Source organism: Hyperoodon ampullatus (assembly GCF_949752795.1).
Source record: "Hyperoodon ampullatus genome assembly, chromosome: 9".
Classification (NCBI taxonomy): domain Eukaryota; kingdom Metazoa; phylum Chordata; class Mammalia; order Artiodactyla; family Ziphiidae; genus Hyperoodon; species Hyperoodon ampullatus.
In genome coordinates, this window is record NC_136922.1 from 2296179 (window position 1) to 2324173 (window position 27995).

At 46.4% G+C, this 27995-nt stretch overlaps 1 protein-coding gene across 1 annotated transcript in view; it reads left to right on the forward strand.

The window, feature by feature from the left end:
- Window positions 1–3831: 3831 nt before the first annotated feature.
- The window catches only part of DDC (dopa decarboxylase), a gene marked incomplete at its 3' end in the record, with an annotated part of 69799 nt that continues 45635 nt past the window's right edge, over window positions 3832–27995 (forward strand). Inside the window, exons 1-5 of the mRNA XM_079711240.1 lie at window positions 3832–4038; window positions 6143–6256; window positions 8346–8465; window positions 22335–22469; window positions 24245–24388. Of these exons, the coding sequence (XP_079567366.1) occupies window positions 3838–4038; window positions 6143–6256; window positions 8346–8465; window positions 22335–22469; window positions 24245–24388 (714 nt within the window). The 5' untranslated portion in view covers window positions 3832–3837. The remainder of the gene's footprint in view (window positions 4039–6142; window positions 6257–8345; window positions 8466–22334; window positions 22470–24244; window positions 24389–27995) is intronic.

The following is a 27995-nucleotide window of genomic DNA, read 5'->3' on the forward strand; positions in this document are numbered from 1 at the left end:
CTATTAGAAGGAAGCAGCTGATACTCCGGGAACCCAAGCAACTTTCTTAATTTTTGCACAGCTCCTCCCCTGAGGCTTCAGCTTGTGCAGTGCAGGTGCTACCCTTTAATAGGGCAAACAGAGGTCGCGCGAGTATTTACTCTAAAAGGCATTTTAAATAGTCATACACAAGGAACAAATCACAAAGAAACAGATCCTGAGATGTGACTGCATAAAAACTAAAATTCTTATAGGTCAGAATAAAATTAAAAGCAAAACTAGGTCAAATAAAAATGAGGAAAATGTCTGCAAAATATATCATACACTTAGGGTGCAAGTATTTATTATATTAGAGCTCTTGCAGTTAAATAGGAGAACATCTAACACCCTAGCAGAAAAGAAGGCAATTAACAAGCAATTCATAAAAAAAGAAATACAAAGAAGTGTGAGAAAACTATTTGACTTCATTAATCAAAGTAAAATGAAATCATGAATGCCTGCCAGACTGGCAAATCTTAAAATGTATCTCAAACCCTAGTATAAAACTAGGGTTCTCTCACACTCCCTGTGGAAGAGTAATTTGGTAAAAATATGTTCTGGGGACAAGTTTGGCCATATAATCTTAACACGCTAAAATACATATCTCTATAATAATTTGTTCTAAAGAAATGATAAGATAAATGCTTTTTAAAGAAAATTTTAACACAAAATAAAGTGTGCAAAAATAAAAGTAGGAGGTTGTATATTTCAGTGCTTTATAGAAAATCTAACAGCTAACGTGTTGAACGCTTATTTTGTGCCTTTACTCCTTAGCTGTTCCCACGTACTTACCTAATTATCACACAAAAAATTATTTGAGGTAGAACTTTATTACGGTGTTTGTTTTCAGTTGAGGAAAATGAGGTTTTTACTGCAGTGGCATCCATGTCAGGCTGTGCAGAGTCTTTCAGTTCTTGATCATGAAGCGTTGGCCATTGGGCTACACCAACTCTTCCCACTAACGTAAGTGAGAACCGGAAATGATGTAAATGTTCAACAATAGTGATGCACATCCTGAATATAGCACATTCGCACTGTGAAACACCACGCAATCGGGAAAAGTCATGCAATAGAAAAGTATTTATCAACGTGGGAAATGTACTCGTAATTGCTTTGTGAAAAAAACAAGCTAGCAAAAAGATTTGCCATTTGATGCAGTTTTGGTTGAATTTGAATCAAGTCAACTAAAAATACTTCAATTTGAGGTAAGACCCAGTTTCACTCTATGTGAGACATTTGACATAATCAGAGTCATTCCAAATGAAAAATTAATTTCAAAGCCTGCAGACCCAGGGAATTATAAACCTGAAGCTATATGTATATAGCTTTGCACTAAGAGCCTTTGGAAAATCTAGGCATGATATTTTGAATGATAAGCTTCCTTGGCCTGCAGCCTATGAAACACAAAGGTGCAATGGAAACTCAAAGACTCACTTTGGTTTTTCTCATGCTGTTATTTTAGCATTCGCCGTTGCTATGATTTAGAATTGTATCCTATATTGTATCCAGTCCCTGTCACTGGGGCATTCACTACCCCCAAACAATAATATGGAAATGGGGGTTTGGTCCAGTCACTGACCTTGAAGAAACCTGGAACCTTCCATGGGATGGCTTTCATGGAGAACATCTGAACAAAGAACATCGGAGAGAATTCTGAGAGAGGAAACATACTGTCAAGCTGATTCCCTTTGATGAAGACTCCCTCCTTGGTCAAACCCAGTCAGGCTCCAATGAACCATCTTCCTGAGTAGGCCCTCACTTCAGTGAGTTGAGCCCAGCTGTAACAGAGAATCATGTGAAGTCGGTTTCTCGAGGAAGCCTCTACCCATGGGGTACAGTCCAGATCACCTTCCTCCACCTGGACACCCAGCCCAGCTGCTCTTAGTAATGTCCCATCTGTTCCCTAACCCTACCTGTCGGCTATACATCCCCACTGGCCCTTGTGATATTGGGAGACAGTCTCACTCCCCTATTGCAATAGTCTTGAATAAAACCTGTCTTGGTGTGTTTAACATTAAAATTGTCAAAAAGCAAAGCAAAGCAAAGCAAAGTAGTACAGACAGTGGGAAGCAATGGAAGAAGTATTGGGAACATGATATCAAGATCAGGGTTTATGCTAATTACAGTGGAGGTAGAATCACCCCCCCAGCACTTACTCCCATAGGAAAATTACTCTTGACTTATGAAGTTTTGAACTATGGGAGGAATTCAGAAATGCATCCCTGGCTTAGCACACAAATGTCTCATAAATATAAGAAATGATCTGGAAGGGCGTGTGCCAGAATTTTGAGAGGTGGCATTCTTTTTTTTCTTTTCTTTTTTTTTTTTTTGCGGTACACGGGCCTCTCACCGCTGTGGCCCCTCCCGCTGCGGAGCACAGGCTCCGGACGCGCAGGCTCAGCGGCCATGGCTCACGGGCCCAGCCGCTCCGCAGCATGTGGGATCTTCCCGGACCGGGGCACGAACCCGTGTCCCCTGCATCGGCAGGCGGACTCCCAACCACTGCGCCACCAGGGAAGCCCAAGAGGTGGCATTCTTGCTGAATATTTTTCTGTGTGTTGTCCAAGTTTTCTGTTTTGAAAATACAGTCTATGCTTATTATTCACGGATTTTCTGTATGCAAGTGTCACCCTTTGCTACAATTCATTCGTAATCCCCACATCAGTAGTCGTGGTGCTTTCATGATCACTCAAGGTTGAAACATTTGAGTTGCCCAAATGCACTTGTGCCCAGCAGAATCTAACCAGGCAATGCTCTGCCTAGTTGTTTCAACAAGCAGGTCTATTTAGTGCCACATTTTTGTGTTATTCGTGGTTATTTGACTATTTAAAATGACCCCCAAATATAGTGCTAATATAGTGCTGAAGTGCCTTCTAGGGGTCCTCCATGCAAGAAGGTTGCGATGTGCCTTAGGGAGAAATCACATGTGTCTGATAAGCTTCATTCAAGAGTCAGAGAGCTGTTGGCCAGGAGTCCGAAGTTCATGAGTCAGTGCATATTAAATAAAGTGTCTTTAACAAGAAACACATAAAAAAAGATTATGTATTGACTGATTGACAAAAATGTGACCAGAAACGCACAGGAATGTAACCTTGCATTTCCCCAGTAAAGGTCCAGTGTTTGCTAATTCATGGAGACTTTATGGAATGTTACTACCACAGAGGACCAGGATCACCTGTACATTGTTATGTGATGAGGAAAGAAAGCACGATTTTTGAAAAGCAGGTTGTATGCAGGGGTGCAGCTCCATCTGGTGATGGAGTCAAGGTAACAGAAGAAGACTCACTGATGGGGGTTATGCTGCCCGGGCTCTGGTCTGAGTGCTGTACTCATGCCATGCGACTGCCTTCATATCTTCTGGAGAGATCAGCACTGTCATATGCTTTTCTCAGATAAAGAGAGAGGCTCAGAGAGTCTCTGTCCCACAGCTAGTAAAGAGCAAGGCAGGACTTGGACCAAGGCTTGTTATTAAAGTTGGGATGGACCATAGAAATTAATGTGTGCCCTGGTCCATTTCACGGATGCAGGTAGAAAAAAACGAGACATGGCATTGTCTTCAGCTGAGTAGCTGGTGAATAGCACAGCAAGCTCTTTGCTGCGGTCTCCAAATCCAGGGTCATTTCTACCCCATCCAGACAAGGAAGGAAAGTGCTGCTGACTTGGGGTCTGGTGGACTCCAGGGTGTTTGGGTCTCCACCCAGGCAGCCCCAGCTGTCAGCTTGCTTGGAACTGCCCCGCTCCAAGTGAGACCTCATCATGTTTTCAGACTGGTTTCTTTTCTCTTTGTGCAGGTTTTGCCTCTGAGGAAGCCCGGTCACCATGAATGCACACGAATTCCGCAGGAGAGGGAAGGAGATGGTGGATTACGTGGCCGACTACTTGGAGGGCATCGAGGGGCGCCAGGTGTACCCCGACGTGGAGCCTGGCTACCTGCGCCCCCTGCTCCCCACCGCCGCCCCCCAGGAGCCAGAAACATTTGAGGACATCATTAAGGACGTCGAGAAGATCATCATGCCAGGGGTAAGCCTGTGTCCAAGATCGGAAAACAGGAGGGCTGGTGCTAATTTAATATTGATACTTACTGGGCGTCAGGCAATTCATATGAATTATTTCACCTAATCCTCACAACCATTTCCTTGGATAGAAACTTTTTTATTTCTATTTTATAACTGAGGCAACTGAAGCCCAGAGAGGTTGGGTGATCAGCCTAAGGTCACACAGCTAGTAAGTGATGGAGCCAGGATTACAACCCAGATCGTGTGGGCTCCAAAGGCAGTGACTGTGCTTTCCCCCCAGCCCCACAGTTTGTCACCGAACCGACTTGGGTCTGCTCACCCATATGCAGTAAAGCCGATCTACTGACACCAGGTTGTGGTGAAGGAAAGTGCAGCCTTTATTGCAGGTGCCCAGCAAGGAGTCCTGGACAGCTAACGCTCGAAAAACCCCGAGCTCCCCGGTGGGTTTCAGCAGAGCATTTTTAAGGCCAGGTGAGGGAGGGGAGTCCCGGGTTAAGTCATCAGCTAGTGCACAGTTCTCTGATTGGTTGATGGTGAGGTAATGGGGCAGGGTTCCAGGGGTGAACGGTAGCAATCCTCAGGCACCAGTAGGCCTGGGGGCTACATGCGCATGGTCACCAGGTAGTTAATTTTTTCCGTTTGGTGAGGGTTTTAGCATTGGTAAGACAACTCAGGAAATATGTGCATCAGATACTCTTATCTGGGTGCGTCAGAGAGGAGACACAGCAGAGGACATGGGGGAGGGGTCTGTCCCGGGAAGACCCCAGGAGGTCCTGCTCTCTTACAAGGTTAGACCCCTACCCTGAGACCCTGGTAGGTGAGAGAGTCGTTACGTGACTGTTGAGGAAATGAACCCCTGGAGGCTGGTTTCAAGTAAGTTAATTGCTCCAAATAAAGCACACTTACTATTTTGTGTCCAGCAGAGGGGAGATCACACGTGTGGGAGAAACGTTTCCTTTATTTTATTTGAGAAGAGGGGCTGCGTGGTGCTGCGTCCTCTCTGAGGCCAGTGTGCCTCGGTGTGGGGTGCGCCAGGGGCCGCAGATAGGAGTGGGGAGGACCCAGGGCAGTCGTCCCCCCAAGAGTCACTCGGCGGGGAGCAGAGAGCAAAGGAAACTGCACTGCGGCTTCAGGCTTGCGCGGTGCGATGTTGCCTGCCCAGGGCTCGCCTAAAAGCACGTTCACTGCTGTGGCAGGCGGGGCCCCAGACCCTCAGCCTTACCCTCTCATCTGCAGTCAGGACCCCGGGGCCTGGGATCTCAGGACCCGGGGCTCAGCCCCTGCCCGCGGGGTACTGGGCCTCCGGCCTCAGCTCCCTGATAGGTCCCTCAAGCCCAGGGCGCCCTCTCTCGTCCTCCCTGGAGTTCCCGTGACATTTGTGCTTTGAGCGGAGCACAGGATTCCGGTTCTCACCTGCCGGGAGGTTGTCTGTGCAAACACGAGAAGCTGCGCAGCATCAAACGCCTCCCAGGAGTTCGGTTAAATGTCAGGCCCCGGGCTGTCCTGGCTGTTCTGCAGCTGCAAACCCCACCGCTAGCGTCTTGGACAGCGCGTCCACTTCTCACGGGGCTGAGGCTGGGCGGCCGGGGTCAGGGTTCCTGCAGATTCCCCTGCTGGGAGGTTCTGAGCCTGGCCTCTCCTCCCTGCGGGGGTGAGGTGAGCGGGGTCCACCCTCACCATCTCATCCTACCCACCACCTCCCAAAGGCCCCCGTGCCGGGCACATCGCACAGGGTTAGGGCTTCAACACAGGAATCTGGGGACACACACTACAGACCGTGGCGGGGGGGCGCAGGGAGACTGTGGAACCCAGAGGCTTTGCTCCATTAGCAAGGAAGGGATTGTACGGGAGAGTGAGGGGCAGCGGTGAGGCGGCTAAAGAAACCCCAAAAGTCAGACCTCTTTTATTTGGATATAGACTAGTTTTTGGAGTACTTTCAGGAAAAACTGTCTCGTAACAGGAAGAGATTGGGCCTCAGGGGCGGCCCCCTCACTGGCACGTGCTCCTGGCCAGGATTTAAAGCAGGGCTGTTCTGAGAGAACTGGTTGGCCATGGCCGACCCAGCGCCCTGGGTCCCCGGCCCCGAGTGACCGCCGTGTCCCGCACAGGTGACCCACTGGCACAGCCCATACTTCTTCGCCTACTTCCCCACGGCCAGCTCGTACCCGGCCATGCTCGCGGACATGCTGTGTGGGGCTATCGGCTGCATCGGCTTCTCCTGGGTGAGTGTCGGCAGCGGCGCCCTGGGGGTCCCGCACGGGGACGTGCACCCAGGACTCAGCCGGCGAGCAGGTGGCGGTGCCCCCGCAGGAGGGAGGTGGACTCAGCCCTGGAGTGGTGGTGGGGGGGCTCATGAGGGCATTTGGGGAAACAGAGGGGGAGTGATGTCCACATGCAAAAGCCGGTTCTGCACAGCAGTGTGTTTAGAGGTACGTGGCTTGCATTCCAACCGCAGCCAACGGCCCTGGAGCTTCTGCAGCCCCAGCACGTCTCCCAAGCGGAACAGGGACCTCTGTACAATCTGCAGTGTGAGAAACACTTCTGCCTTCATCCCATCCCCTCTGTTCTCGGCCACGCCTGCCGTCCCGAGAGAGACCCCAGCCCGGCATAGCGGGAAGGAGTCCTGCCTTCCCCAATGCAGAGCGCTTGGAAGGAGGGCTGCCTGCTGACTGCGCCCGGGGCCCCAGGGCTGCCCACGCGCCGGGACTCCTCCCCAGGCCAGGCTCTGCTCTTGGCCTTCGGGGTCCAGAGTGCCTGCCTACTTGCTTGTGCCTTGGAGCCGAGCGGACTCATGACTCCTGCGTGAGGCCTGCAGGAGACGTGGGTCCCTGAACGCACGAGCGGAGTTGCCCGCTGCCCCTGCCACCTTCCGCTTGCCCCCAGCTCCCCACTTCCACCCCCACCGCTCCTCTTTAGCCTGGGGTCCACAGTTGCTGGGGGGGGGTGGGCCTCGGCGCCCCAAGGGGCAGGGTTGGAGGGTCACCCCCAGGTCCTGCTGCAGTTCTCGGCGGACAGCAGCCTGGGGCCGCCTGTGTGGCTTCGGGGACCTTCCTTTGTCTGGGCTGAGCACACCCTCCCCTAAAGGACATGCCTTACATCAGACACCACGGCAGAAGAGCCATCCAGGGTGATGCTAGCATCTTTCCAACTATGTCTGTCCTTCCCGAGGACAGTCTGATGGTCTGGAGCCTTGGAGGGCTTCCTTGCTGTCTCTAAGGTGTGCTGGCCGAGCCCCGGGTTCTGGGCAGTGAGAAAGGTCCCCGTGCCTGGAGCCGGGCTCGGCCACGATGGAGTGGGACCCTCCGCGTGGGGCTGGCCAGCAGTGCCTGGGGAGCTGGAAAGCACTCGGACCACCACAGTGAGACCCACATGGAAGGGGAGGTCCGTCCACCCTCAGGCGGAGTCTGGGGCCAAGCCGCCCCTCCCCCCTCCGAGCGTGGAAGGCGGGATCAGAGGCCTGCGGGGGCTCCCGGGGCTGCACCTCCTCTGCTCAGCCCATCTTCGCTCCTCCCACTGTGACTGCAGAGCAGCCTCCACCAGGGAGCCTTTCTGGCTCCTTCTGTAAACGGGTGGCTGAATGAGCTCCCTGCGCGGGCCCAGTGCGGCTGGGGGGCAGGTCATCGCGACGGTCACTGCCTTCCTGCCCAGCCATCCTCCTCGACGCACCGTCAGAGAGCCTGCCTGACACCTTCCGGGGGCATTTGAACAGCATCTTGGATTGGGAGAGTTCAGTCTGGGTGGGATTCAGTGGAAGGTTTTCAGCAAGACCTGGGCCCTTGCTATGGCCCCAGCCCTTAGAGCTTCCGGCTGGAGAAGCGTGGGGTGACGTCAGAGTCAGAGGTGACGTCACCAGGGACGCGTGCCTACGGGTGAGGCATGTAGAGACCTGCAAACCCCTGCAGGTAGTGACCTTGGACTTCCAGCGGCCGACCTGGGCCCCGGGGATGGTGGCTCCTTCCATGCTTCTCCAGGTGCCGGGGTCGGGGGGCGGAGCCGAAGGTCACGTGTGCCGCTCTCGGCACCAAGCTCCCCCGCAGCGGTCCTCGGTGATGCCTTGGGGTTGCTGGGCGGCGGGGAGGGGTCCAGCCTCTGCCCCTGCTTCTCGGGGAAATCTGTGCCGGGAGAGCCCACCTCCAAAGGGGTTCCCACCCAGGGAGAGGCCTTTTGAAAATGTTGAGAGCTTTTTGCTAAGTCGCTCCATCAAAGGGAGGGGAGCAAGGAAGCCCCCCTGTTTGCCCCTCCGCTGGACCCCAAGCTGGCGGGAGGCTGCGGGCGGCCAGCCTACGGCTCACCCTCACCTCCCGCCCGCAGGCCGCCAGCCCGGCGTGCACAGAGCTGGAAACAGTGATGATGGACTGGCTGGGGAAGATGCTGCAGCTGCCTGCGGTGTTCTTGGCTGGAGAAGCTGGAGAAGGGGGCGGGGTGATCCAGGTAAGGCACAGAGGGCGGGGGTCCCACCTCTGGGGTGCGCGGGCTCCCAGAAGGCAGACAGCAGCCGGTGGGCAAGAGACCCTTGAGCTTCCTGTGTGCTCATGTTCCTTCTGGAGAATAAGCAGAGCTGAGCCTTAGGAAAGCTCTGGATCTGGATTCGGATCCCCGAGCCAGGCCCCTCTCTAGGGTGGGCAGAATAGTGGCCATCGCTTGGCTGGTGCACAGCAATAAAAGCAACAGTGGAGCTTTGCGTGGTTCCCCATTGCCCGCCAACGTGCTGGAGCACTTCCCAGGCCTGGACTCACTTAATTCTCACAACGCTATGATTAGGGGCCATTTTAAGATTCCCATTTTACAGGTGAGGAAACTAAGGCTCAGAGCAGTCAGGGAACTTACCCATTGGTTCCCAGCTGGTAAGTTCTAGAGCCAGGGTCTGAGCCTACACCCATGTGACCACCACTCAGGACCATCCTCAGTGGCAGCTGTGGCCACCCGCTGCAGAGGCTACTAGAAACGGCTGCACTTATGGGAACCCACCGTTCACCTAAAGATGCTGCCTTTTCTATGCGTTGATTTAATTCATTCTTCACCTGACATGTACCTTTGAGCGCGACTACGTGCCAGAGGGCCCATCAGGGGACAGGACACGCACAATGACAGTCACAGTGGAACATCTGCGGCACAAATGCCACTAAGAAAACTTGGAGTTCTTGGCTTTCTTCTTCTCTAGCAGGGAAGAGGGATGTTCCCAAACCCACTGCCCTCCTAGGGAAAACAACCTTTACTTTGGAGAAAACAGAATTTCATTTTTCAGACACCGTCTTCTCTCTAAGAGTCTGTCACGGCAGTTGTGATTCTCTCCACTCAACGATGAGAACTGAGGCCTGGGTGCCTCAGTGTGAGGTCACCTGCTGGAGTGGCCAACTGTGACAGGATGCGAGCCCCAGCCTCCAGGCCCGAGGCTGCTCAACCGACCGGGGTTTTTAAACTCCCATGTGTTTATTTTCTGACAAACCTGTTATCTTACAGTTCTGTGGGTCGGGAGTCTGAGGTGGATCTTACTGGGCTACAATCAGGGTTGACAGCTTGGAGGGTCTGTCCTTGACTTTTCTAGTTTCTAGAAGTTTCCCGCATTCCTGGGCGATGGCACCTCCTCCGTCTTCAAGGTGGCTGTGTTGCATCTCTCTGACCCTTCTTTCATGGCCACCTCTCTCTCTGACCACAGATGAGACAGGTTCTTCATGTTTCAGGATGCATGAGATTAGATCAGGTCCATGCAGATAATCCAAGATAACCCCCACTCCCCTCCTGTCAAGGTTCTTAAATTAATCACATTGGCAAGGTCCCTCTTCCTTGTCAGGTTGAAAGGCTTCCAGGATGAAAGCATGACATCTTTGGGAGGCCTTATTCTCCCAAACACAGGCAGTATGGCTCAGGGTCAGGGAGGGAGTCTTCCTCTACCCTCACAGATTCAGATTCAACAAGTCTTAGGTGGGCCCAGGAATTAGCATTCTAACCTGCATGTCAGGTGATTCTGATGCAGAGATGCTGACATGCACTTTGATCAATGAGCCTTGTGCTGTGACCCATGGCTGAGTTCTCTGTGACCCACGGCCTATTTACTCTCTCAAAGTAAATCTTTTGTCAGATTTCTTCTGTTTATGGTGGGATGCCTGAGGTGATGATGGGTAGTGAGACACGTCAGCACAGGGCAGGTGTTAGTGGTAGACAGGTTTTTCATAAGGGATATGATATAGGTTGGTTCAGTTGGAGTCCTGGCTGGCATGCTCGGATTCATAAAAGCAACAGTCAGGAGGAGGGTTTTGATAATGAAGTTGGCTGTGTAATTCTGGCATGTAGGGATTATGGAATGCTCCCAGGATTAGGATGGTTGTGAAGATGTTTATGATGATGATATTGGCAGATTCTCTAGGAAAAATAGGGCAAATGGGCGTGCTGCCTGGTCCCCGCTGAAGCCGGAGAAGAATTCTCCCTCTGTCAGATCGACTGGGGCCCCGTGGTTTCTGCCATCGTGGAGATAAATCACATCGCGGCTCCAGGTCGGGCTGGGAAGCTCAGTCACAGATGCTCTTAATGATTATGCTTCAGAGTGTCACCGATCCGTCTATCAGTAGGACTGATAAGAGGATAACTGCTGTGTCACCTCCTATGAATCAGCCCCACCCTCTCTGTCCCCTCCTAGCTCACCTCTTTGGTTACAGCACTTTGCCTCCTCCATCAGCGATTCTGAGTGGGGCTGGTGAAAATGAAGCATTAGCCACGGGTGAGCAAAGTTTCCATACGATGCTGTGAAGGGGGGACTTAGACGTAGCGGCAACAATGATTTTTCTCACAGCTGCAAACATTTCAGCCACCCTGGACAGTTTTCTGCTGGTCAGAGGTGAAGCAGCCTGGGCAACCTTGGAAAAACCACACACAAAGATATGAGTTCTCAGCTGCTTCCAGCTTTAGGGAGGGGACTGCTGTACATAGCCCCCTTCCACGCCCCCGCCCCCGGGCCCCGTCAGTGAGCTGCATCTCACCTTGCAGTGGGGAGGGTTTCCAGTCCCCAGCACATGGGTCCTGATGCTCTGGGGTTCCACTGCCAATGCAGAGCAGAGCCCGGCTGTGGGCAGAACAGAAAGTGGCCATAGTAAGAGCAAGAGAGGGGCTGCGATGGGGCCTGGGTGTTGAATTCTATTCGACTCAGTTCCGGGCCTGGGGCTGATCTGATAGTTCGTGACAACCTGGACCCTTGAAGTAAACTTACTTTTTCTTTGTAAGTCCACACATTTTGCCAAGATCTACTTTTTCCATTTGTGCTGTTCATCTTGACCCCAACCCCCAGCATCTGGGAAGCCCTATTAATCCAAGACTCAGATCTTCCCTCACCTGGGGACATTTTAGTCATTGCCTCTGGGCCACTTCACTCTGTTTTTCAGGAGCTTCCATTTTCCACGGATTGGGCACCTCTTCCATAATTTCTAACTTTCTTTTTTTTTTTTTTTTTTTTGTCATTTTCTCTTATGTATTTTTTGGGGACTTTCCCATGGTTTTTTCTACATCATCGTCTCCATTTTCCACGCTGCCAATTGATTGCCTTCCATGTCAATTTTGGTTCCGTTGTTCCACTTAAAAGTAGCATCCCCTTTCTACCTATGAAAACTAGACATCCGTTAGAAAAATGGAAGAGATGCAGAAACATTTAGGGGCAGCTTCCTCCCAGTGTTATTTTAATACCTATGTGTTTGTGTGTGTGTGTGTGTACCTATATGTGTACGTAATATAAACAAAACTGGGATAATGCAACACATCATACAGGTTTTCTGTGTGGTGTTTTACTTACTATTTTATTGTGAGCATTTCCCATTGTTTAAATAGTCTTTGAGAATATTATTATTGCATGATTTTCTATGATGTGTCACAATTTATATAAATAGGAGATACAGTATATATATGGTGTCACATCTTTCACTCTTATAAATCGTATTTCAAAGGACACCCTTTAGGATGAAGGTTAACAATCTCCTGAGAAGATCCTCAGCTTTCTGCTGGGGCTCCCCTGGTTGAGTCCATATTCACCACACATGCTCCACCCAAAATCAAAACCTAACAAAAAAGTTTTTCTGGGTCACTGGAGATTATAACTAAAATAATTTCACATTCAGTTCTTTTCAGCAGCCCCAGCTGATTCCTCTAGTTTGATACGTCTCAAAAATCTTAACAACTACCCTGTCAATCAAGGTGTGTGTATTATAATAATAGCTACTTTGTGTTGCACACCCACTCTGAGCTAGGCTGTGTTTTAGTTTTATTTCTTGTGTTTAATGTGCTCATTTTTCAACCTCCAAATATTTATCAGGCTTGATTGGATTATCAACAACCTTTTTCATAGATGAGGAAACCGAGGCCCAGGAACGTCACACATGGGACCCAAGGGCAGGAGCTATTTAGAGGCAAGGCTGTTGTACGTGTGAGCTGGACTCACGAGTGTTCCACCAGCCTGTCCCTGACCCTTTGCTTGGGTGAATGTTCAGAGGTGGGCATGCTGCCATGGGCTCCATCTTTAAATTATCTCTCCTTTGAAAGACAATCCCATTTTCCAGAAACAGCAGAAGCCCCGGCATTTGGTTATAGGAATAATTCTGACATCACTCAGCCCAGGATTCAATTCAGTCCCCCTTGGAGCCCACCCACCCAGTATGAGGCAGGAATCCCGCCCTTCCCACTGACAAGGCTGATTGTCTGTAATTTGCGTGGTCCTGGAGCGCCTGAGCCTGCTGACAGACAGGGGGCCCGGATGCGGGGGGAGCCCCTCAGAGGCATAATCACAGCTGCTGGGCGTCCGCACCATGACGGGCATCTGCATTAAATGGCAAATCATCCTTTGATCTGGACAAACGGGGCCATGAAAATGGTCTCTTAATTGGGTTTGAAAGCTCTCTTGGAAGAAAAGCCCATTTCCCGCCGTGTACGGGGTGACACTTGAAAACCCAGAAGATGAAAGGACCTCTCTGCTCCCAGCATTCACAGCCGGGCGGCCGCGCGCACTGCATTTCTTTCTGCCTCTTAGCAGCTTTGCCATGGCAACCTTTGTCTGAGGCAGGAAAGCAAAGGTATCGTTACTGTTCTCAGAGCAAGAGCAGCTGCCCCTGCCCCTACCTCAGCCCAGATCTGCTTCCAGCAGAGGCCTGGAGACCCGCTCATTCTCCTGTCCCGGTCCCCGAGCCATGACACTTATGGATGCCTGGCTGACAATTATTTCACTGGGCAATGTTTTGTTTGTTTCGAGTTTTATTTTAAATTCTTCTTGTCAACACATCTCCTTAATGCTGACTATATTTAGTGAAACTTCCTTTAGAAGTGTGTAATGACCCTTTCAGCTATAACTATCCCTGTTAATATTTTTTAAAATATTTTAAAATTCCACATATATGTGATACCATGCGGTATTTGTTTTGCTCTGTCTAGCTTATTTCACTTAGCATAATGCCCTCTAGGTTTATCCATGACAAGGTTTCCTCTTTTTTTGTTAAGGCTGAAAAATATATATGAATATATATATATATATATATATATATATATATATATATATATATATATGAATATATAGAGATCACATTTTCTTTATTCTTTTTTTATTTTTAAATTTTTATTGGCGTATAGTTGATTTACAATGTTCTGTTAGTTTCTGCTGTACATCAAAGTGAATCGGTTATACATACACCTATATCCCCTCTTTTTTAGATTCTTTTCCCATATAGGTTATCACAAAGTACTGAGTAGACTTTATTTACATCAGGTCCTTATTAGTTATCTATTTTGTATATAATAGTGTGTATGTGTCAATCCCAATCTCCCAATTTATCCCTCCCCGCTTACCCCCTGGTAACCATAAGTTTGTTTTCTACCTCTGTGACTCTATTTCTGTTTTGTAACTAAGTTCATTTGTACCCTCTTTTTTTTGGATTCCACATATAAGTGATCATTGGGCATTTTTTTGAAAAAGCACTTTTTGTTGCCTGGAGAAGGGGAGTTTTCTTTCAAGACATGGACCGAGCCCAGAGGAAAACCCGCAGTGAACTGCCGTGGTGATCCAAGCCTTTCCTTAGAGTGTGGTTCAAAGGAGTGCAGACACTGGGGGGTGATGAGAGATCCAAGCCTTCAGACAGAGGATGGCGTTGGGGGTAGCTGCACTCACACAGGAGTCGGGCGGGGGTGGGTGGTGGGGTGTCGGGGATTCCCCTCCCTGGAGCCATGCCTTTCAATGGGCTTTGCATGTTCCACGTCTAGGGAGAATGAAGGAGACAGTCGACAGGCCCTGACACACAAGATGGGGACACAGGAGGAAAGCGGCCACGCGGGGGGATGTGTGAGGTCCAGTGCCTGCCCTCCGGGAGCTCGGATCTCCTGCCGAGGAGCTTGGCCAGCTGTTTCTTTAACCGTATCTAAAACCGCAGGGTCTAAATCCGTATCTAAAATCATTGCCAGTGAAAATGCGACCTGAAGGAAATGTAAAACCCATTTTAGAGGCTGAATTGAGAAGATTCCATATGTGTATATAGGAGTCCATGCATTAGAGCTACACAGCTATACAGAAGTGTGAGTGAATGTCTTTATCTTCCTGAAGGATATAAGTTGGCTTAAAAGAAAAAGTAAAATCATCGAAACAGTAAAAATAAATAAATAAATAAATAAATAACAGGAAATCAGGATCAATGAAAGGGGGAGACAATATTAACGAGAGGTTAACCTCTTTACTTTATTGTATATTTCTCTGTAAAACTCTAAAATCTTTTTTAAAATAGATCTTTATTGGAGTATAATTGCTTCACAATACCGTGTTAGTTTCTGTTGTACAACAGAGTGAATCAGCCATATGCATACACGTGTCCCCATATCCCCTCCCTCTTGAGCCTCCCTCCCACCCTCCCTATCCCACCCCTCTAGGTCATCGCAAAGCACCAAACTGATCTCCCTGTGCTATGTGGCTGCTTCCCACTAGCTATTTTACATTCGGTAGTGTGTATATGTCCATGCCTCTCTCACTTCACCTCAGCTTCCACCTCTCCCCGCACCCATGTCCTCAAGTCCATTCTCTATAACTACATCTTTATTCCTGCCCTGCCACTAGGTTCATCAGTACTATTTTTTTTTTAGATTCCATATATATGTGTTAGCATACGGTATTTGTTTTTCTCTTTCTGACTTACTTCACTCTGTATGACAGACTCTAGGTCCACCCACCTCACTACAAATAACTCACTTTCGTTCCTTTTTATGGCTGAATAATATTCCATTGTATATATGTGCCACATCTTCTTTTTCCATTCATCTGTTGATGGACACTTAGGTTGCTTCCATGTCCTGGCTACTGTAAATAGTGCTGCAATGAACATTGTGGTACATGACTCTTTTTGAATTATGGTTTCCTCAGGGTATATGCCCAGTAGTGGGATTGCTGGGTCATATAGTAGTTCTATTTTTAGTTTTTTAAGGAACCTCCATACCGTTCTCCATAATGGTTTTATCAGTTTACATTCCCAGCAATAATGCAAGAGGGTTCCCTTTTCTCCACACCCTCTCCAGCATTTATTGTTTGTAGATTTTTTGATAATGGCCATTCTGACCTGTGTGAGGTGATACCTCATTGTAGTTTTGACTTGCATTTCTCTAATAATTAGTGATGTTGAGCAGCTTTTCATGTGCCTTTTGGCCATCTGTATGTCTTCTTTGGTAAAATGTCTTTGGTAAAATTTAGATCTTCTGACCACTTTTTAATTGGATTGCTTGTTTTATTTATATTGAGCTCCATGAGCTGTTTGTATATTTGGGGGATTAATCCTCTGTCCATTTTTTCATTTGAAGATATTTTCTCCCATTCTGAGGGCTGTCTTTTCATCCTGTTTATGGTTTTCTTTGCTGTGCAAAAGCTTTCAAGTTTAATTAGGTCACATTTGTTTATTTTTGTTTTTATATCAATTACTCTAGGAGGTGGGTCAAAAAAGATCTTGCTGTGGTTTATGTCAGAGTGTTTTGCCTATGTTTTCCTCTAAGAGTGTTATAGTGTCTGGTCTTACATTTAGGTCTTTAATCCATTTTGAGTTTATTTTTGTGTATGGTGTTAGGGAGTGTTCTAATTTCATTTTTCTACATGTAGCTGTCCAGTTTTCCCAGCACCACCTACTGAAGAGGCTGTCTTTCCTCCATTGTATGTTCTTACCTCCTTTGTCGTAAATTAGGTGACCATATGTGAGTGGGTTTATCTCTGGGCTCTCTATCCTGTACCATTGATCTATAGTTCTGTTTTTGTGTCAGTACCATACTGTCTTGATTATTGTACCTTTGTATTATAGTTTGAAGTCAGGGAGCCTGATTCCTCCAGCTCCATTTTTCTTTCTCAATATTGCTTTGGCTATTTGGGGTCTACTGTGTTTCCATGCAAATTGTAAAATTTTTTGCTCTAATTCTGTGAAGAATGCCACTGGTAGTTTGATAGGGATTGCATTGAATCTGTAGAGCGCTTTGGGTAGTATAGTTATTTTCACAATGTTGATTCCTCCAGTCCAAGAGCATAGTATATTTCTCCATCTGTTTATGTCATCTTTGATTTCTTTCATCGATGTTTTATAGTTTTCTGAGTACAAGTCTTTTGCCTCCTTAAGTAGGTTTATTCCTGGGTATTTTATTCCTTTTGTCGCAGTGGTAAATGGGATTGTTTCCTTAATTTCTCTTTCAGATTTATCATTGTTAGTTGTTATAGGAATGCCAGGGATTTCTGTGCATTCGTTTTGTATCCTGCAACCTTACCAAATTCATTGGTTAGTTCTAGGTGTTTGCTGGTGGCATCTTTAGGATTGTCTATGTATAGTATCATGTCATCTGCAAACAGTGACAGTTTTACTTCTTCTTTTCCAATTTGTATTCCTTTTATTTCTTTCTCTTCTCTGGTTGCTGTGGCTAGGACTTCCAAAACTATGTTGAATAAGAGTGGTTAGTGTGGACATCCTTGTCTTATTCCTGATCTTAGTGGAAATACTTTCAACTTTTCACCATGAGTATGATGTTTGATGTGGGTATGTCATATATGGCCTTTATTATGTTGAGGTATGTTCCCTCTATGCCCATTTTCTGGAGAGCTTTTATCATAAATGGGTGTTGAATTTTGTTGAAAGCTTTTTCTGCATCTATTGAGATGATCACATGGATTTTATTCCTTACTTTGTTAATATGCTGTATCACACTGATTGATTTGTGTATGCTGAAGAATCCTTGCATCTCTGTGATAAACCCCACTTGATCATGGTGTGTGATCCTTTTAATGTGTTGTTGGATTCTGTTTGCTAATATTTTGTTCAGTGTTTTTGCACCTGTATTCATCAGTGATATTGGTCTATAATTTTCTTTTTCTGTGATATCTTTTTCTGGTTTTGGTAGCAGGGTAATGGTGGCTTCATAGAATGAATCTGGGAGTGTTCCTCCCTCTGCAATTTTTTGGAAGAGTTTAAGAAGGGTAGGTGTTAGCTCTTCTCTAAATATTTGATAGAATTCACCTGTGAAGCCATCTGGTCCTGGACATTTGTTTGTTGGAAGATTTTTAATTACAGTTTTAATTTCATTACTTGTGATAGATCTGTTTATACTTTCTAATTCTTCCTGGTTCAGTCTTGGAAAATTGTACCTTTCCAAGAATTTGTGCATTTCCTTGTGGTTGTCCATTTTATTGACATATAGTGGTTTGTAATAGTCTCTTATAATCCTTTTCTTTCTTTAGTGTCAGTTGTGATTTCTCCTTTTGCATTTCTACTTTTATTGATTTGCGTCATCTCCCTTTTTTTCTTGATGAGTCTGGCTAAGGGTTTATCAATTTTGTTTATCTTCTCAAAGAAGCAGCTTTTAGTTTTATTGATCTATGCTATTGTTTTTTTCATTTCTATTTCATTTACTTCTGCTCGGATCTTTATGATTTCTTTCCTTCTACTGACTTTTGGGGTTTCTTTGTGCTTCTTTCTCTAGTTGCTTTAGGTGTAGGGTTAGATTGTTTATTTGTGAGTTTTCTTGTTTCTAGAGGTGAGATCGAATTGATATAAACTTGTCTCTTAGAACTGCTTTTGCTGCATCCCATAGGTTTTGGGTCATTGTGTTTTCATTGTCATTTGTTTCTAAGTATTTTTTTATTTCTTCTTTGATTTCTTCAGTGATCTCTCAGTTATTTAGTAGTGCACTGTTTGGCTTCCATGTATTTGTGGTTTTTACAATTTTTTTCTTGTGATCGATTTCCAATCTCATAGCATTGTGGTCAGAAAACATGCTTGATATGATTTCAATTTTTAAAAATTTTCCGAGGCTTGATTTGTGACCCAAGATGTGATCTATCCTGGAGAATGTTCCCTGTGCATTTGAGAAGACAGTGTATTCTGCCACTTTAGGTGCAATGTTCTATAAATATCAATTAAATCTATCTCGTCTATTGTGTCTTTTAAAGCTTGTGTTTCCTTATTTATTTTCTGTTTGGATGATCTCTCCATTGGTGTAAGTGGGGGTTTAAAGTCCCCTACTACTACTGTGTTACTGTTGATTTCCCCTTTCATGGTTGTTAGCATTTGCCTTATGTATTGAGGTGCTCCTATGTTGGGTGCATAAACATTTATAATTGTTATATCTTCTTCTTGGATCGATCCCTTGATCATTATATAGTGTCCTTCCTTATCTCTTGTAACTGTCTTCATTTTAAAGTCTATTTTATCTGATAACAATATTGCTACTCCAGCTTTCTTTTGGTTTCTATTTTCATGGAATATCTTTTTCCATCCCCTCACTTTCAGTCTGTATGTGTCCCTTGGTCTGAAGTGGGTCTCTTGTAGACAGCATATATATAGGTCTTGTTTTTGTATCCATTCAGCCAGTCTGTGTCTTTTGGTTGGGACATTTAATCCATTTACATTCAAGGTTACTATTGATATGTATGTTCCTATTATGATTTTCTTAATTGTTTTGGGCTTGTTTTTGTGGGTCTTTTTCTCCTGTTGTGTTTTCTGCCCAGAGAAGTTTCTTTAGCATTTGCTGTAAAGTTGGTTTGGTGGTGCTGAATTCTCTTAGCTTTTGCTTGTCTGTAAAGCTTTTGATTTCTCCGTCGAATCTGAATGAGATACTTGCTTGGTTGTAGGTTTTTCTCTTTCATTACTTTAAATATATCCTGTCACTTCCTTCTGGCCTGCAGAGTTTCTGCTGAAAAATCAGCTGATAACCTCATGGGGATTCTTTTGTGTGTTATTTTTTGTTTTTCCCTTCCTGCTTTTACTATTTTTTCTTTGAATTTAATTTTTGTTAGTTTGATTAATATGCGTCTTGGTGTGTTTCTCCTAGGGTTTATCCTGTTTGGGACCCTCTGTGCTTCCAGGACTTGGGTGACTATTTCCTTTCCCATGTTTGGGAAGTTTTCCACTATAATCCTTCAAATATTTTCTCAGACCCTTTTTTTTTTCTCTTCTTCTTCTGGGACCTCTATAATTTGAATGTTGGTGCGTTTAGTATTGTCCGAGAGGTCTCTGAGATTGTCTTCAGTTCTTTTCATTCTTTTTTCTTTATTGTGCTCCTTGGAAGTTATTTCCACCGTCTTATCTTCCAGGTCACTTATCCGTTCTTCTGCCTCAGTTATTCTGTTATTGATTCCTTCTAGTGTATTTTTCATTTCAGTTATTGTGTTGTTCATTTCTGTTTGTTTGTTCTTTATTTCTTCTAGATCTTTGTTAACATTTCTTGTATTTTCTCAATCCCTGCCTCCATTCTATTTCAGAGATTCTGGGTCATCTTTACTATCATTACTCTGAATTCTTTTTCAGGTGGATTGCCTATTTCCTCTTCATTTTTTTGGTCTTGTAGGTTTTTACCTTGCTCCTTCATCTGTGACATATTTTTTTGCTGTCTCTCTCTTTTTTTTTTTTTCCTTTTTTTTATGAGTGGGGTTGTGTTCCTGTCTTACTGGTTGTTTGGCCTGAGGCTTCCAACACTGAATTTTGTAGGCTGTTGGGTAGAGCTGTGTCTTGGGGCTGAGATGAGGACCTCCTGGAGACCTCACTCTGATGAATATTCCCTGGGGTCTGAGGTTCTCTTTTAGTCCAGTGGTTTGGACTCGGAGCTCCCACCGCAGGAGCTTCAGCCCGACCCCTGGCTCATGAACCAAGATCCCACAAGCTGTGCAAGGGTGGCCAAAAAAAAAAAAAAAAAAAAAAAGAAGAGAGAGAGAGGAGAATGATAAAGTAAAAAATAAAATTAGACTAAGGAACTAACAGGTATGTTAGAAAATAAAATAAAAATATAGATGAAACAACAACTGAAGCTAAAACAGAACCACATAGTAAAAAAGAGGAGAATGAAAGGTGGAAAAGGCCTTGGCTGTGGAGGGCGGGGCCTAAGCAGGGGCGAGGTTTGGGCAGTGGGTGGGGCCTATGCTTAGGACCCACAGGGCTGGAAAAGGCCAGGGGGATGGGGGCTTAGGCTCAACAGAACAGAAGGGGCCCAGACGTGCCTCCAGCCTCTGGTGTCAGAGGGCGGGAGACCCCACCTGGGAGCCCAGCAGGCTTGCTGGGGGTGAGTGGACATGGCAATCACCCTCCACTCCTCTCGTGCTCCTCGGGTCCTGGAGGGCCCCTCCCACCTGCCTCTCCTGTTCTCTCTGGCCTCCCTCCTATGTCCCCGGGACCAACCCAGCCCAGAGGGGACCTCGGAGGGCTTAGGACCTGGTCCGAGAGCCAGGCAGACTTCCCTGGCCGATTGGGCAGGGAAAAAGTTGGGTGCACCCCCCCTGATCTGAACCCCCCCAAGGGTCCCTCCAGGCATGGGAACCCCTGCCCCCTCTCAGCCACCCCTCAGGGGCACTGGTCCTGTCCAGCCTCCATTTCTCCTCCCCCCTCAGTCCCCCCACGTCCCACTGGTTCCCTTGGGGGTTCTGCCCATTTCCTTGGGCGTCGGGGTCCCCCACCAGCATCCAGCAGCCACCCTAGTTGTGGGGAGACGTGAACTCTGTGTCTTCCCACACCACCATCTTGTCTCCGCCCCCCCAAAATCTTATAAATCTTCTCATAGTCAACAAAACTCTACCGTTTACATTTTTTCTTTCTAATGGTAATACTGTTCAGCTCCTGGTTTCTTCCAGGATTTACTAAGATTCTGTGATCAAGAGTAGGGGGAACAGGAAATTTGATTATAAATGTGGGGAGGTTCCCGCCGGGCAGATGTGGGCTCACTCCTGACCATGCCACCCCCTAGCTGCTGATTTGGGGCAAGTTACCCTCTCTGAGCATAGTTTCCCACCCTAAGATGATAAAATTTAAAAATGGGATTATTTTGCAAATCAGCTGGGCTAACACGATGGGTGCTGAATCCATATTCTCTCTTACCTCCTCCCACCCTCAGAAGAGTGAATTTCGCGTCCTTCTTGACGACTTTGCCAAAATAAGTTGTCGACATTCGTTGGGTTAGCTTGCTAAGGCTACCACAACAAACAACCACAGACGGGGCGGCTTAAACAATAGACATTGATTGTCTCACAGTCCGGAGGCTGGATGTCCGAGGCTGAGGTGACAACAGGGCTGATTTCCCGGAGGCCTCTGCCCTTGGCTGGCAGGCGGGCATCTCCTCCCTGTGTCCTCATGCGGCCTTTCCTGCGTGCGTGTGTGTGTGTGTGTGTGTGTGTGTGTGCGCGCATCCTCAGCTCCTCTTCTTACAAGGACATCAGCCAGGCTGGATCAGGGCCCCTCTAAAGAGCTCATTTTGACTTAGTGATCCCTTTACAGGTCTTGTCTCCAAATATGGTCATGCCCTGAGGTACTAGGAGTTAGGGCTTCAACGTATGAAATCTGGGGGGACACACTTCAGCCCGTACCATCAGTGACTGAGGAATATCCTGCAAGGCAATTTTTGAGTCTCAAAGAAGAGGAATCCCATTTATAGAAACATACAGATTTATCTGTCCAAGTTGCTGTGCACACAGAGCTGGGCTGAGAGCTGTGCCGTGGGCCCCATGTCCTCCTCTTCCCGGGGAAATGGACCAGCACCTCCTGGGTAGACCAGGGGGCGTCCGTGGGAAAGTGCCTGTGAAGTGGGCCCGGTGATGCCTGGTACGCACTGAGTGCTCAGACATGCTGGAGGTTATCTTATGAAAAACAGATAAAGCAACATTGAATTGATAATAAGAGCTGCAGTGGCAGTCACAGGTGTGCAGCCTTTTCCCGCTGAAAGGAGAGTGAACTTGACAATTTCAGATGCATCTTTTAAGAAAATATGGGGACCCCAAATTGCATCTCCCAAGTTTAGAGATGATTCCCTGGCTGTACTTGGAAGCCCATTTCTACCTTTTCTTTGATTTAGGGAAGTGCCAGTGAAGCCACCCTGGTGGCCCTGCTGGCCGCTCGGACCAAAGTGACACGATGCCTGCAGGCTGCCTCCCCGGGGCTGACACAGGCGACCATCATGGAGAAGCTGGTGGCCTACGCATCTGACCAGGTGGGTGTGGTTGCCCGGAGCCCCATGGAGCCTCACAGAGCAGAAAGATTAGTGTGGTAGCAAGTCAAAACCCAACCAAGCTGTGCAGCATCATTTCCAATCCAAGAACAGTTCCCCAGGGAGACCTATGCTAAAGACGAGGTGTGGGCTGCAGGTGGGAACTTAGTAGATCAAGTTGAAAAGAAAATAAATGTACCATGAGGTCACCGTGACCCCACTTGCACCTGCTCGTGTTGAGGTCATCTGGCTGCCTTCAGAGCAGGGCTGTGGAGATACATGTGGGACGTGGGCTCAGAGACCTGGGCTCACACCCCAGCTCTGCTGTTTTAAATTCTGTGATCTCAAGCTCATCACGTCCATTCTCTGAGCCATTATTTTTAACCATCAAACAGGGACAAAAGCGCCTGTCCCCTGACACTGCTGCTCTGCCCGCTAGTGGCTAAACTAAGATGAAGGATACAGTGGTGCTTTGTAAGGTTTAGAGAACTCTGCAAACAGGGGCATGTAGCCTATGGTCAATTCCAGTGACCAGCCCACTTAAAAATGTTTAAAAACAAAACCGAATTGTGAGAGAAGGAGCGGGAGGAAAGGACATTGAGCAGTAGCTCCATGAGTGAAAGTGTAGTCAAGAGGGCACTGAAAAATGGTACCACTGAAGGATTCGGTTCCACAAGGAATAGCTGATTTAGCTCTGCTGACATAATATTTGTAACGAATTTCTTAAGCCAGGCATTTCAACTGTGAGAACTTTGTTCTCGTTAATAAATACATGTAGCCTGAAATCAACACAACACCCCTATTTTGATGCTTAATCAGGAGTACTGTCTCTGTGTGTATTCTAACACAAGGCAGTAGAGCTCCCTGCACATCAAGAAGACTATTCACTTCTATTTCTATCTCCCTGGTTTCCCAGAAAGACACGAGGAGACTTGAAAAAAATGCATGTGTAGGTGTTCAGTGAATCTAGGCTGAGATAAGTTGCTATGAATGTTAGGGTGCAGCCTTTCCCAATAGGGTTTCCATGAGGGAATTTCGCCCTACAGAAGTGATCTGTGATGCTTCTAGATTCTCCCAAGGGTGGTGCATGGCTAGTACCATCCTAGGTGGCGGCAGTCAGGTGGGTTCCTTACGTCTACCCATGGGCTCTAGGATGCAATTCTTCCTCAGCTCTCAGGCAGGTTCCCCAGGGGGCCACCGTTTCTTGAGTGGTGCTCTCCGGGGAATCCTGTAGGAGTTAGGGAAGCAGAATGGGCAGCAAGGGAGCAAGCAAGGATGTGGCCTCTGAGACAGTCACCGCCCGTCACCTCCTCCTGAATGGAATCTACACTTCAGGAGAGCCTTGGCCCCCGGGAGCACGGGGTCAAGGTGCTGGTTGTCAATTAATAACCTGATCACCTCCCTCCTCACCTGAGATTAAAGAGGACACACAAACCACGAGGAGAACTACTTCCGAGAATTGTCTTACGTTTCACAGACGATTTTAGAGCCTCAGAGGAAAAGAGTAGGAACCGGAGCTTATTAAGTGCCCTTATTAAGGACACATCATTACGTGTCATTATCCCAACTATGCTTTCAAATGGGCATTCACTGCTTTGCTCGAACTCAAACCAGTGGAGGAAAACACCCCTAGTACTGCCGAGCACTTCTCGCTCTAAGAGTCTGAATCATTAAACTGGGAAACAGATTCCTCAGGACCTGAAACAGCTCCAGGGCGGAAGGTGGGGGGCTGGAGGGCTGTGAGCTGCTGCACAGACTACTCCTGCGCTGTCTTGCAGGCACACTCCTCCGTGGAAAGGGCCGGCTTGATTGGTGGAGTGAAATTAAAAGCAATCCCTTCCGATGGCAAGTTTGCCATGCGAGCTTCCGCCCTGCAGGAGGCCCTGGAGAGAGACAAGGCCGAGGGCCTGATTCCATTCTTCGTAAGTTTGTGTGGCTCCACGGGGGTGTCTGGGCCCTGCAGGGGTGGGCCCGTGGTGGCAGGGCCACTTTCCAGGCTGCCGCGGTGGTCACACGCCAGGTGGTACTCAGGTCAGCCCGCCTCTCCTTGAGGGTGGCTGGAGCAAAACTCCATTCATTTTTCCTTCCACTTGTGTGAGTCTCAGAAACGAGTAACACCAGAGAACCCAGCCTGGAGGATGCTGCTAAGCCGAGAAGTCTTACTTCTGCTTCCTGTTAAAAATGACACCAGAGGGTGGCTCCTTGACATGGTAGATGCATGACGGACAGCCGAGTGAGCCGAATTAAAAATAAAACACTTTCCACCTATATCGTGTCCTCAGTAGATACTGAGGCGTCATTTGCGAGAGGTGTATTGCAAGCAAGCAGTGACTAATTAAAATACAAATAAATAGGATATAATTAAAATATCTAACTAGCCAAATAGCAGCTAGTTTTCTTGGGCACGGGTGGGCTTTTTCCAGTGGGGAAGAAACAGTTGCTGTTACAACTGGAGGCTGGGAGCTGTCATGCCTGGTGTGATCATGGCATCAGCTGGTGCCTGGACTGGGACGTCAGGTGTGATGGCAGCTGAAAGGCTGTGATTGTGGCACTAGCCCCGTGAGGTCATCTGGCTGCACTTTGGGGTCATCTGGGGAGATATAAAGAATGCTGACGCCCAGACCCCACTCCAGCCTCTCTGGGGATGGGACCAGGCATTGGAGACGCTTCCAGATTCTCCTGTGTACCCAGGATTCCATGCTGTGAGGCACACCTGTCAGTATCTGGCTATTTCCTAGTTGTAGAGCAATGTAGGTTCAACAGACTCTAAGGGCCATGTAGTAATAACTTCCACTACTTTTTAAGAGTTAATCTTTGAGACAAGCTTTCTTATCCAAAAAATTGTTTTGATCAATTCAAATTTAGCGCCATTTATTGAATATCTAACATGTAGGCTAGGAGAGGCACAGAGGGTATGATTTTATACACAATTTGATTCTGATTCGAGGAATTCCCAGAGGAATCAGGAGCATAAACAAATAATTGTAGAGACATCAACAAGATTCAGATTGTTGAGTTTTAAGATTTCTTTGTATATTTTGGATACCAGTGCTTTATCAAAAGGTATGGTTTGCAAATGTTTTTTCCAAGTCAGTGGCCTGTCCTTTCATTCTCTGAAGTATCTATCACAAAGAATAAATTTTTATTTTTAATGAAGTCCATCTCATCAATTTTATTTTCATGGAATATGTCATTGGTACCTAAAAACTCATCACAAAACCCAAGATGTTCTAGATCTTCTCCAGTGTTATCTTCTAGGAGTTTTATAGTTTTACATTTTACATTTAGGTCTCTGATCCATCTTGCTCTGGTTTCTGTAAAAGGTGTAATGTCTGTGTCCAAATCCATTTTTTTTTTGCATGTGGGTGTCCAGTTGTTCTAGTACCATTTGTTGAAAAGACTATCCTCTCCCCATTAAACTGCCTTTGCTCCTTTGTCAAAGATCAGGTGACCATATTTGTGTGTGTCTATTTCTGGGCTCTCTATTCTGTTCCATTGATCTGTTGGTCTATTCTTTCCCCAATTTTACACTGCCTTCAATTGCAGTAGCTTTATAGTAAGACTTGAAGTCGGGTAGTGTCAGTCCTCTGACTTTGTTCTTCTCCCTCAGTGTTGCGTTGGGTAGGGAATTCCCTGGTGGCCCAGTGGTTAGAACTCAGCACTTTCACTGCCAGGGCCCAGGGCCCGGTTCAATCCCTGGTTGGGGAACTAAGATCCCGCAAGCCGCACGGCAAAATATATACATATATATTGTGTTGGATATTCTGGGTCTTTTGCTTTTCTTTATAAACTTTAGACTTGGTTTGTCAATAGCCATAACATGATTGGCTGGAATTTTGAATGGAAGTTTATAGATAAAGTTAGGAAGTACCGAAATTTTGACAATACTGAATCTTCCTATCCATGTACATACAATATTTGTCCATTTATTTAGATATTTTTTTACTTCTTTCCTCAGAATTTTATAGTTTTCCTCATATAGATCCTATACATATTTTGTTAGATTTTTACCTAAGCATTTCTCTCTCTATCTATCTCTAGTTTGGTGTTAATGTACATGGTATTGTGTTTTTAATTTCAAACGCAAATTTTTCATTGTTGGAATATAAGAAAGCAATTGACTTTTGTATATTATCCTTTATTCTGTATCTTCTTATAATTGCTTATTAGTTTCAGGAGGTTTTGGGTTTGATTTTGATTTTGGTTTTTTGGGGGACTGAGGGGGTAGGATATCTATATAGACAATCATGTCATCTTCAAAGCAAGGTAGTTTCATTTTTCCCTCCCAATCTGTATATCTTTTAGTCCCTTTTCTTGTCTTACTGTAATAGGTAGAATTCCCAGCATCGTGTTAAATAGGAGTGGTGAAAGCAAATATGCTTGCCTTGTTTCTGATCTTATCAGGAAATCCTGTAGTTTCTCACTGTTAAGTATGCCGTCAGGTTTTTAATGGATGTTCTTTATCAAGTTGAGGAAATTCCACTCTAATCCTAAATTCGCTAAGAATTTTTTATTATAAATGGATGCTGGATTTTGTTAAATACTTTTTCTGTATCTATTGATATGATTGTGTGATTTTTTTTTCTTGTTAACCTTTTGAGATGATAGGTTATATTAATTGATTTTCAATGCTGAATCAGCCGTGCATACCTAGAATAAATCCCACCTGGTTGTTATTTTTTATATATTATTGAATTCAACTTGCTAATATTTTGTTGAGAATTTTCACATCTATATCCATGAGATATTTGCCTACAGTTCTTTCTTGTAATGTCTTTATCTGATTTTGGAACTAGGGTAAGGCTGGTCTCACAGAATGAGTTAGGCAACATTCCCTCTTCTTCAATTTTCTGGAAGAGATTGTAGAGAATTTGTTTAATTTCTTTTTTTTAAACTGAAATATAGCTGATTTACAGTATTATATTAGTTTCAGTTGTACAACATAGTGAGTCAGCATTTTTACGGGTTATATTCCATTAAAATTTATTACCATATAATGGGTATCACTCCCTGTGTACAATATATCCTTGTTGCTTATCTATTTTATACATAGTAGTTTTTACCTCTTAATGCCCTACCCCTATCCTGCCCCTCCCTTCCCTCTCCCCACCGGTAACCACTAGCTTGTTTTCTTTTCTCTCTCTCTTTTTTAAATTAATTAATTTATTTTGGGCTGCACTGGATCTTCGTTGCTGTATGCGGGCTTTCTCTAGTTGCCGCTAGTGGGGGCTACTCTTTGTTGCAGTGCCGCGGGCTTCTCATTGCGGCAGCTCCTCTTGTTGCAGAGCACGGGCTCTAGGCACGCGGGCTTCAATAGTTGTGGCACGCGGGCTCAGTAGTTATGGCTCGCGGGCTCTAGAGCACAGCCTCAGCAGCTGTGGCGCGTGGGCTTAGTTGCTCCACGGCATGTGGGATCTTCCCGGACCAGGGCTCGAACCCAGGTCCCCGGCATTGGCAAGAGGATTCTTAACCACTGCTCCACCAGGGAGGCCCTAGTTTGTTTTCTATATCTAGTTTAATTCCTTTCTT